Here is a 12,408-nt window from a genome sequence, read left to right as displayed (position 1 = left end):
GCTACAGTTTTAAAAACTAACATGAAATAAGGGAAGAAATCACATCCCTCTTCATTATTCAATCTAAGTTTTGAAAGCTAAATAAACAATAAAGTTATTTAAATCATTAACATCACGCCACTAACAAAATGAAGAGTTACCTGTTAAGAGAGGAAATACATTCTATTCATAGTGATAAAAAAAGAACATAAACAAACAAAACCACCCCAAAAGACCAAAACTTCTTCCCTTTGTCTCCCAACTCTCTTCTCTTCCCCTACAAAAAACACAGTAGAAGTGAGAGGTTTCCCTGTCAGCTTGTAAGCCCTATTTGAAAAGCAAAACAAAACAAAAAAATAGGGTAACATTTAAGCCCTAAGGAGCTCTTCATCTTCAAAAGCACAAAGTACATACGGTTCTAGTTGAAATTAAAAGGAGCTGCAGGTGACCAGTACTTATGTCTCCGAGGCCCCAAGCTACTGTATAGAGCACTGTCCCTTTGAAATTTTGGCATTTACCAGCAGCCAACTTGCTGAAGTGGAAGACACATGCACGCCTTTCCCTCACAGTATTTACTTTCTAAAAGCACTGAACAGTTGTGAGCAGCATGGCTCTCCTGTAGCATTACAGCCCTAGTGAAACAGGAAGCAAGCATGAAAAAATACCAGCTCTAATCCTCACCAAGCATGAGCCCCCAGCCATTGCACACCAGGATATTTCCAGAGCTCTCATCTGCTGGGAATAGACTTCTTGTCTCACACTGACCTCAACTGCTTTGCTCTTTTGTCCAGTTCCATTACGTTCTCCGTGAAGTCAGCCAGCAACATCAGCTAAAGACTATGTTCAGTGCCAGTTTACTGACACAGGCAACTCCAGAAATCCACTCCATGGCTTCCTTCACTTTACAACACCCAAAATCTGCCAGACAATGCATGGGAGACTGGCCCCCAAACAGCAAAGATGGAGATATTAAAGCCCAGGTAAGCACAAAGGTAGTGCACAAAAGTAGAAAAGAAAAAATGATTCCATGCAACTGAAACCCTAAGTATGAGGGAAGAAAATAAAAAAATCAGCAACACATGAACTGGGAAGGCAGAGTGACTCATTCCCAAGGTGATGGAGTAGCATACAGTATATGGGTACACAGTAAACACTGCTTGCCATCTACCATCTACGCCCTGGCACTGCTTTGCAATGCAACCTCCTATCAGGCACTTCACTGCTCTCCTTTGCTGCTCCTACCCAGCTTTGTGAGCCTGCCTTATTTACATTGCTTATAAACTCTTGCAGGCAGGGACTATTTCTTACCCCAGCTTTGTATGCAGCTCAGCACAACCAAACTGCACAGTCAGAGGCAGTCTGCAAACAGTAAAATATCATTAAAAGGAGGGAAAGAATATGACTGGCTTAGGAAATACAACAGCAATATCTATATATAACAAAAAAATAAAAAATTTTGATGGTCAAATGGTAGAACAAACACCATGGCATACATATTAGAATTAGGTGAAAGAAAAATGAGAACCAGCAGAGTTCTCAAAAGGCTAAGAAGAAAACCAAAACAAGGAGGGGGGGGAGGAAATCAAAATAAAGACATTGATAAAGAAGTAGATTTGCTAAATCACAAATGATGGACAAATTGAATAGAAATCAGGCTTCTAGTTTTCCTTACATTCATTTCATGGTAATGATGCCCTTATGCCTCAGCTTTTCCAAAGTCTGTCCTTGTCACCTAAGCTTCAGATCACCTTTTTGACCCTCACGCTGGTAAAAAAGGAGGCATGAACTTACCTGAAAATCTATCCTGAGAGCAAATGAGAATGTGGGAAAGAGGAGGAAGGAAATAAAATCCACCTATCTCTACTTCAAAATAGCTGACTAGTGCAGAAAGGAAATCACCCACTGAAGGTTAAGAAATAATAAACAACTAATAATTTACTCCCTTGCTAAAAGACCAGGAGAGATGAAGCATAAACGCCTACTTCATCGGCTGTTGCTGGAGCATGGCAGTCCTACTTCATTCCTCAACACACATTGTAAAATCACAATCTACATCTTTGTGGCCATTGGCACAGTTCCTTGTTCAGTTTTAAAACACCAATAATCAACCCTTGTTTGTAGTGTTTTCACATATTTAAAACAAAACCCTTGGGACACAAGAAGTTATCAGCATCAAGAATATCATCATTTTTCTCCCATCCATGAAGTACCTTTGAGCCAAACAAGCTGTGATTTTTAAAAATGCAACTATTTCCAATAAACAGAGAGGGAAGTACATATGATACTGTTACAAGTCAAGGTGAGAGAAATAAAAAGGGTAATGACAACAGAAAATCTAAAATAAGTCCTGGCAAGGCACACAACGTCAGGCATGAGAAAACCAAAGCCAGTTGGCTGTGACAGTTCTGTATCTATCAACTACTACTTAGCTAACACCCACCCATAAATAACTTCTTTGCTATTGCCTTGGTGATTAACAGGGTGCTGTAGATTTGAAGTATTAACCCGAAGGACTTGAACACAGACCAGTTTCCTTACACAACTTTGGTGGAATTGAGACAGTTGTTTTTCTATAACCTTCCCATCAGTGCCTGACAAAGCTGGTAAGGGCCAGTGGGACCAGAGGCTGTGCATATGCACTGTTTGAAAGTGTTTTTCTCTCCTTTTCTTGGAAGAATGAAGAAGTCCTTTGCATCCTTGTCCAGGAGTCTCCTAAGTTTCTCCCAGAAACATTTGGGCCAGGCACTGTTTGAATCTCTAGAACACTGCAAGCTGGGCCCTGATCTGTCCCTGATATCACTGGTCAAACACCACAAACATCTTTTTTAGTCACCTTCGCAGGACAGCAGTCAGCCTAGTTCCCCAACACTGGGGACCACAACAGGGAATTCCTCTCCTCCAGAAAGTGCATCCTCTCACCCTGCTCCATTTGTCCTCTTCCCTGGCAGAAAGGCTCAAGGGGAAGGTGTAATGTTGAACCAGGAGGCAGGTTCAGACACTTGCCTCAGGTAAGTGGTCTTGCAAAGTGCTCTGTAATTCCATGAGTCACATTGGGTTTAGTGTCAAATGTATTTGAGAACTCCATCTGCTAAAGCTGAGGGCACCCAACGCTTCTGATAACCAGAGATTAACACGTCACCTTCAGAAAATGCTTTCCCCTTATTTTTTCCAGCTTTTTCTCCACTCTTAGACCACTCGTGCACCATGTTTGCTCAAAGCAGCAACAGCATTCCCCAACTCCAGATTCTGCCCAAAGAGAGAAGGCATGGATGCTACACAAGTCTATCCCCCAACTCTTGACAATCCAGTACAGGCTTCTGAAAGCTGAGGTCATTACTTGCGTGCAGCCACTGCATAAGCAAATAAGGTGTTTAAGGTACCTCTCAGAATGGGCTCTGAAGATTAGTTAATATTTACACAGCCCACTGAAAATTGAAATGACTGCTACATGCTAAGTGTTACCATCACCAGGGATCCATTTAAGTCAAAGCAGGGCAGACAGCGAAGGAAACAAAACTTATTTTTTCTGTCCAGTACAATTACTGCCAGACTTATGCATGCTAAAAACACCCAATAACCCATCTAACACAGTAAATTAATGTTTATGCTATTAAGTTTAGACAATCTTAAGCTGAAAGCTTTTCAAACTACAGGAAATTGCATGTTGCACAGGGACAACTGTATACAATTACAGTGATTTCATAAAATGGCAGAGATATAAAGCAGAAACAGAGTGGCCGGCAAGGCTTCTAAATCACACAGATAACAAGCATGTCCTGGTGGGCTAGGAGTCTATATCTTTCTCACAGCTGCTCCTAGAGACAGGAATTATATCCATAATCTCAAAATTCAAGACAACTCAGTGCATTGCACACCTGTATCTGTGAGGCAATGACAAGACACGTCATTGATCAGTGTGTACTATTACTGCCATCGTGGAGTCACCGTACATCAGCCAGATTTATTATTACCCCATCTTGAACCCCCAGCTGACACTCACAGTAAAAGCAACACCAAAAAGGACATGGAAATATTTGGACCAACGCATGTGTGTTTCTTTAGGGTGCAAAAGCTCCAAAGAGACACAAAGAGCACAAACATGAAATGCAAGGACTGCGATGCTCCCCCAGGCAGAAAGTTCCCAGCTGCTTTGCTAAAGGCCACAGCAATATGTCTCCTTTATGCTTGTTTTCACGAAGGATTATTTAACAGTACACTTAGTGCAGCTCGACATTGACACAGTAAACATCATCTTAATACAGCCTAGGTAAAGCTTTCAGCTTACCAAGTCCTGCTGCACGCTTTGTCAAACATCTGAAGGACTGCAGTGCTTCTGACTCTTTTCTGATGTCTTGCAGGTATAGAGTCGTATTGAAGGTAGTTTTCATGAATGCAAAACCAGGCAGAGGCTTGTCTAAGAGCTATCACTCCTATTTTTTTACCTTATTCATTGTACCGTTCACAGCACATTTTTATCACCAGTCTCCCTTCCACTACACAACTCCAGAAGTGTCATTTGCACACCAAACGAGTGTATATTGTACCATCCAGTTACATAGGGTAGATTATCAGCTTGTGTACAGCAGCTAAGCAGAACATTGACAGCTGTGTAGCCACATCTCAGCTGATACTAAAGAAGTCTTGTCGGCAGCTCTGATCTCAAAGTAAATACACTGAAAAACTTAGCTCTAATTAGGCCAAGGCTGATACGATTTTCTGGAATGAACACTAAATGAATGTGACTGATAACACCATCTTTGCAAAATATCTTGTTTGGTCTGTCTTTAAAAGATTACATTTTCAAGATAAAAATGTCCTGACTTAAAAGTGATGTGTCCCTGCTGTCTGTGTTCACAAAAATCTGAATTTTGTATTTAAAGCTGTGTGTTATGCTTTTTTAATATGAAATCACCACCCTGCATCACTGACATATTAGCCGAGCTCCAAATGACCTAATTCATTTTTAATATTTCATAGTTTGTTAAAAGCTGTAATGAGAGATCACTAACACAGCTCTGACACTCCCTGTCATGAATCAAAAGATGTAGGGAAAAGGTCATGTACTTACTAACTGGCACCAAACCAAATTCATCACTACAAAATGAGAGAACAGAAATGAAGACTGCATTTCCCATTATGCTTCTCTCTTTGTAAGAGTATCCATCAACCTGCAAAACACCAAAAGCAGAATTTATTTATATGCATGTCCCCCAATAAAAGGTCAAAGAGAAGCAAGAAAGAGAAGAAATAAGGATTGCAGCCTTTGTCTAAGCAAGTAGTTCCTTCCCTTTAAAGCATACTCAGCAGCAGCAGCCTTTGAAGACCAAAAGGAGAAACAATTCCCAACCACATAAAGAAACTAACAAGTCCCTTATATGGCTAAGAATTGCAATGCCATTTTTTTTCCACAGCCAGAAAAATTAGAGCAAGAGGGGAAAATAGAGCAAACTTTAAACAGGCAGCTCTCTGAGCACTGGGGAATTCACACAGGCACATCATTCCAGCTTTAAGAACTGCCAAACACTTTCTTCTTTAAAGGGAAGGAGCACATTACACCAGGTGAGTCCCTGAAATCTAGATTTTAACTCTCCTGTTGTAACTATGGATACCCAGCTTTAAAAACCTTTTGTGATGCAGCGGTACACCAGGCTCCCTTATCTCATCCTCTGGTGAAACGCCTCCATCTGAAGTTCTCTAATGTCCCTTTATCTCACAAGTCATCCATGCACCACCACAATGTTTTGCCAGCTCTGGGGCTACAGATCCAAAACAGCCTTTTGCCCTATCCACTGCATCTTCAGCCTGCCTTTCACCCTCCCATAACCCTGGCACAAACATTGCCAGCTTCTCAATCAGGAAGGCAACTAGACTGCCTCACATGTTGTTCCAAATAACCAGAGTCTCTCACAGGCCAGACACAAGAGGTTCGATGGTCGATCCAGTCCTGCCATCTCCCATCAGCAGGAGGCAGAAAGGTCAGGCTCCTGTGCAGTGTCCATACTGAGCTCCGAATGGCTCGGTCTGGCTGGCCCCTAAATATAGCTGGGCAGAGGAAGGGCTGGGAAAGTGGGTGGGGAAGGGAGTGGAACAGAAGCCAAATGAGCAATCAGTTAAACACAACAACACCATGTTGGTCCACCAGTAAGGCTTCCCCTCTCTACTCTGCCAGGTTCTGCAGCAGAGTATTTAAGCACAGCTTCAGGATTAAGTCTATGAATGCAGACTCACAGGATAAAAACAAACAGCTGAATGATTTATACTTGGGGAGGGGGGAACACAAATCTGTTCAACAACTTATCTTCTTGAATAAATTTGAATCATACAGGAGTGACATCACTTCCACAACATGACAGCACATAAATCATCATCAACCACATGGTATTAACCATAAAACATCTGTCAAGAAGACACCAACAAGGAACAAAATATCAGAGTGCTTTACATTGTAAACATGCAGTCTTATGCATCTTCTGGCTTCTACTGTGATCTATGTATGTCAGGTGGTTTATTTAATTCATTTGCATCTGAATGAAGTCAATGCAATTAACAGAGGAACCCTCATAGAAAATCTGTCCGAACAATTTCATCTGCATAAATATAGCACAAATGAAGCACTTAAAAATGTAAATATTTACTTTTCAATAAACTATCACATTTGATGTTGAAGTCAACTTTACAACAAATAAGCAAAGAGGGAATTTATTTCCACCATGGCTGCAAGCAAGCCCAAAAACAAACAAGATAAACAAGAAAGAAAGAAGGAAAAAAAAAAAAGTCTTTCCATCCAAAAAAAAAGCAGGAAAAAATAATCTCTTTCTCTTATTTGACAATGTCAGACCTGAAATCTTTCAGCTAATAAAAAATTTCCAGGAGAAGAGATTAGACTTTGCTGTAAACCAACAAAATATAAAAACCAGTATGACTGAGGAATGCAATAGGAGCTTCCAATCTGCAAGTGCAGCTAGGAAAAGCAACCCTTGCTTAACTTCTCCGTTTAGAAACACTGTATCTTCAGAAAAGACCTACACAGAAAACTGACTTGCTTCCAATTTCAAAGAGGCTACACAGTATTTTTACCTTAAGAATTACATAACTAAAAGCAAAACCAGCTCTCTGATACTTTTTTTTTTTTTTTTTTTGGGGGGGGGGGGCGGATTAAACCCACTTAGTCTCTTACAGAAATTGTTAATCTTCATTATAGGCACTGGGCTCCATGTGAGACATCTCCTATGGCAATTAGACTTCCCCTCTGTGTAAATTGTTTCTCAACTGGCAGAGAGAGAAACAGACAAAGACAAAGCATCTGGTTTATGCTGCTCATTCTCTAAAATTATAAATCACAATAAATAATGTTAAAGAGAAATTATAGCCACAACAAACACAAAATGCTGTTAAGTATCAGATGAGGTATGTCCACGGTTCCTTGCACAATGTAGAATCATTTTGATTTACTGTTTTTGTTTGTTTTGTGACTGTTATTTGGTTTGGGTTCTTTTAACCTGCATATTGTTCAGCTGTCCTGGTTTTGCCATGGTGATCAGTATGTGCTTTGTGGGCCTGATTCCGTCTTGCTGAAGACAACTGAATCTTTTTTATTGATTTTTCAAAGGAATCAGAACAGATCCCTCTCACTATAACTTCAATAATATTATTGTTAATCCTCTACTTAAAATATTGGTACATCATTCTTCATCAGTAGGCACCATTCTTGGACTGATACCTGCTTGTTTAGAATAGCTCTCTTTGTAAAACTGTTCTACTTATAACCTTTCCTTTGTTACTCAATCTTGCCCACATGAGCGGGAAAGCAACTGCAAAACACCAGTACAAGAATACTCGGAGTACAGGCTCTGACAATATCTGAGTAAATCACTGTTCTCTGTCTTCCTTCTCTGCCCATCTGCAGTCTTTGGTATGGAACAACTATATCATAAAAGCTCTTATTCACACATGCTTTTGATATTACACTATTTAATCGCATACAGCTGTAGCTGATGAGACTGTTACAAAACACAATTTTAATGCAGCACTGGAAGCAAATTCTTGAGACATATTAACTATTTTCCTCTACATACAATTTCTATCACTAAAATTCTTTTCTTAAAAAAAAAAAAGAAAGAAAAAAAAAAGACTATTCGCTTTTTTTAAAAAGTCTGCTTCTCTTCCTGGACAGTCCAGAATGGGGTTGTTTGCAAGCAAACTCAGTCCCCGCCCAGAGTACAGATAGTGGAAAATTTACTTCCCAGAAAAAAAAAAAAAAAAAGAAAAAAAAAAAAAAAAAAAATTAGAAAACACTGCTTGCAATTATATGCAAAGGGAATACTGTACAGGCTATGCACAGCAAGACCTGAAATGAACTCAGACATCCTACTTGAAATACATCCTTTCTTATTTGTTTTTTAATTCATATAAATTTAAAAACCGACAGTCTGATGATTTTTACCCAGATACTGCAAGTATACATGCTTTCTTTGAAAGGACTTCATCCATTAAAAACCAAACCAGTTTATTTCTGAACCACTGCACTTTATTTTGAAAGGGCAGCTTGTAAAAGGCAATCTGAATTATAACCATTAACACACTTGCCACAGGAAGATCTTTGTAGCCTCATCTGGCAAACGCTTACCACTTCCATCTTTTGTTACAGAAATAAAATTTCTGCTTGCAAAATAAATAGCAATGAATATCATAATACGGAAGTGTTTGAAGTAGTAAAAATTTGAATATTCATTTTTTTTGTTTGGGTTTTTTGTTGTTGTTGTTTGTTAGTTTTTTGAGTTTTTTTTATTTAGTGCTTTTGTTTGTGGGTATTTTTGGGTTGGTTTGTTTTTAATTTAAACAGACTTGCATTTAGCAAACATATGAAAGGAAGATTAATCAAGAAATTTAAGACCATTTTAATACATATCATCATGTCCCTTAAAACAACAAAAGTATTTTTATCCAGGCATGCAAGGATAAATAGAAAGCAAATAAGTTCATATATTCCTGTATTTTGCAGAGGAACACAACTTTTACCTTCCTTATTGTTTTAGCCAAATACTAGAGCTAGATATTAATATTACTATCAAAATCATAGCCAGGCTGAAATACTTTTAAATGGCATTTAAATGAATTCGTATTCCTTTTGGGCAGCTCTCTGAGGCATTTAAAACATGCTGTGATATACTGAATCAAACAGGGGCTAAATGCGAACGAACTTCATTCCTAGAAATGCATTTCTCTATTTGCAAGTGTTTGCCTTTACTTTGGCACGATCACATGGGTTCCAGCTAGACTTTTGAGCTCTGGCAGCGATCCAAGCTGCAGATGGTTGGAAATGCAGCCTGAAATCAGTGTGTGGTTGATGAATTACTCCTTACACCTGACCCCTGCTTCACACCAGGCACCAAACACAATCTGAACACTACCAGCCAGAGAAGCCCTGTCAGGCATCTCCGTATCTGGAACGCTTTCTTCAAGGCCTTCTGTATGACCAGATGGCCAAAAGTGGGGAATGCCGTAAACCCGCTAAACAGAAACGTGAGTGACTAAAGACCACGGGATTGGTAGGTAAAAGGTAAAGAGAGGCAACAGCTTTGCACCGATTCCAAATGCACACTTTCTAAAAAAGAGTGATGGAGCAAGGAGGAAGGTATGCTCATGCCACACAACTGAAGGAAGTCCCCAGTTCTCTCATGCCAGAAGATGCCCTAAAAAATGTCAAAAAGGAGACATAACACACCCTCAAATGTGTGCCCATAAAATCACTATATCAAACTTAAACTCTTCTGAGTACACCTGTTTGAACTCCCTAATTTGTTTTTTACTCAGCTGAGGCATGTATCTGTCACTTCAGGAACAGGCCCGTTATGCCCTCTTGCAGATCAGTTTGCATCCCTTTTGCAGCCACAGAGACGGGGTTTTATTCAGGTAGGTGTTGGGAAATCACACTGCTTCCTTTTACACATGTTCACACCTGCATCAGGCATACAGAGATGAAGAGGTACTGTGGGTACCGTAAACACTGCCTCTCGTTTTGGGGTCTTTCTGCCATCTGAATGGGTTACAGAGTCAACACCATGAGAGTTAAACTACCAGACCCAAACCATGACTAATAAGTAGGAAATATCTGGAGAATGCATGAAAGCAAACCACACGGAAATAGCTGCTTAACTGACACATTTTTACCCCAAGTGCAGGTATAGAGATTGTAAACCAAACAATTCCTGTCGACAGGTAACTGGGGCACCTCCTCCTTTCTACCCAAGTGATACAGGTTTCTTCAGTAGACTGTTTGCACAGAAAGCTGACCCCAGCAAGAGGTCTAATCACAAGCTGCAGAGGACAAAGATAAAACACATCACCTACTAAATCAAGGAGACTCTTTCAAATATATTCAGAGTTAACATTTTCCCCCTTTTTCACACCATTACATGATATTTCATAGTGCTTATTTTTGTTTTCTTCTGTGCTAAATGGCAAAGAGAAAAGAATTTGCTTTAGCAAGCAAGAAACAAAAGAAACAAATTCAGACCATAACGCAAGATTTGGCATCATTAACATTCTACATGACAATTTGCAACATACTCTTGTAAACCTGTTTGAGCAGTTATACCATCAGCAAGGATGCAACTAAAGAATTTCTCTTAACGTCTCAAACTAAAATAAAAAGCTACTACAGATTCTCATCAGATATACAGGAGCTGAACCATCTCTCTGCAATATATTTTGCAAAAAGAACACAAGACTATGCTTCACTTACAACAGTAAACAGAAACACTTACGCTGAAATAAGCTCCTTAGGACAACTGGAGTCTCCCCCTACTCTCAGCATCTGCCTAAAGAAGTTCCAAAACTGTATATTCAAACTGAAGTTGTCAGACAGTGTCACACCAAAACAGAAATAAGGCTGTGTCTTGCCCCAAACTCAGTGCTTGTCCTTAAGAAACACATTAAATTCCTTGCAATTATCTCATAAGGATTGACATCCTCCCCTTCTTCTCTTTTTTGGATGACAATGGCTTTTCCTAAACCTGAAATTAAAGTTTTAGCTTCAGTGGTGGCATTTGATAATGAAGAAGCACAAGTAGATGGAACGAGTGCATGCTCAGTGTTCCACAAAAGGCCACAAAACACTAAAAAGCTAAAGCAATCAGACAAACATATGGAATCCATTTTTTCTATTTATAATCCCATTACCCATATAGCTATTCATTTACACCCTTTCTGCACAACAACATGCTGGCCACGTTAGAAGACACACACACACACACACAGACTGTAGGCTGGAGTCCTGCGCAGCTCCGTGCTCCCCCGTGAGAGGGACGTGATGTACAGTAATGCGGTACTTCTCAAAGGAGAACCAAGGCAACTCCACCAAACAAGCAAAGCAAAAGCAGCACTTCACCCAAACACTCTGGGGAACATGGATTTCCAAACTTTGCCTGTTGAACACGCTGCCACTCTGAATTTCAGAAGCTGTACAGAAATGCCATAAGAAAGCCTAGAATTTCTTTCTTAATTACAAATGAATGTGCACCCCTCCCCCCCTCACCCCCAGCGTGCATGACTATGAGCATAAGAACACATTCTTTCTGTAGAGCTGAATCCTACCATGCTTGGTACAAAGAGCAGTTTTTGGAAAATAAGCTGAAGTTCTCAGGCTGGTTGGAATCGTACAAAGGTTTATTTATATGTGTTGCTCCAAGTATAAATTATACGTGTTGCTCCATGCATCCCATCCAATAGGGATGATAAAAGATACAGCTCTCCACCACAAGAATATTTGATTACCCAACTATTAGCTTTAGACATACAATGGATCTAACTGCTTTAAAACGTCCCAGAAGCTGATGGCTCTAGCTTTAAGGTAACAAAATCCAGATGCTGCCTGTCTGCACTACTTTAAAGTCTTATGGTCTATAGAAGAGAAATACTTGCATCTGTGTATATATATATATATGTGTGTGTGTGTGTGTGTGCACGTGTATGTGTGTTTATTATTTAGAGTTTATGTACACCCTTAACAGTGGACCAAGGAAAATAATAGAAAAAAAAAAAAGGCATATAAAAATGTATCAACAATTTGAAATTTTACCTGTCCTTACTATAATAATGCAAGTGTGCCAAGACTGATGCACATGACTTTTCACAGGGCTGATAATTTTATATATTGGCTATAAAAATGCATTTAAATTATTTTTTAAAGTAAGGGGTTAAAAAAAGTCATGGTACAGAAAAGCTACTTTTCTACTTTAAAGTCAAATATAAGGTTAATTTTCTCAAAAAGCTTATTTTACAAAGTTTAAGAAAAATAAGGAAAAAAGAAAGAAAAAAGACAACTGGCAAAATGTAAGCTACGTGAGTAAAAGGGATGGAATGTCCAATATTTCTCCTCCAATACTTGAGGCTATTGTTCTTTCAAAAAAACACCATCAATTGTTTCAT

At 39.4% G+C, this 12,408-nt stretch overlaps 1 protein-coding gene across 5 annotated transcripts in view; it reads right to left on the bottom strand.

Moving 5' to 3' along the window:
- The window catches only part of RBMS3 (RNA binding motif single stranded interacting protein 3), a gene marked incomplete at its 3' end in the record, with an annotated part of 441,712 nt that overhangs the window by 427,440 nt on the left and 1,864 nt on the right, over nt 1-12,408 (bottom strand). For 2 of the 5 annotated variants that reach the window (XM_083873887.1, XM_083873889.1), the window contains exon 1: nt 1,771-1,988. The exons of 2 other annotated variants lie outside the window; for them this stretch is intronic. Coding sequence is in view for 1 of the 3 variants with exons in the window: in XM_083873886.1 (XP_083730012.1) it covers nt 1,652-1,657 (6 nt within the window). Of the gene's footprint in view, nt 1-1,651; nt 1,721-1,770; nt 1,989-12,408 lie in introns of those variants that run through there. One more of the 5 variants, XM_083873886.1, reaches the window with a different exon arrangement.

This window comes from Zosterops lateralis, assembly GCF_965231275.1.
Source record: "Zosterops lateralis genome assembly, chromosome: 1".
NCBI classification, from domain to species: domain Eukaryota; kingdom Metazoa; phylum Chordata; class Aves; order Passeriformes; family Zosteropidae; genus Zosterops; species Zosterops lateralis.
This window is presented reverse-complemented; position numbering and strand designations above follow the sequence as displayed.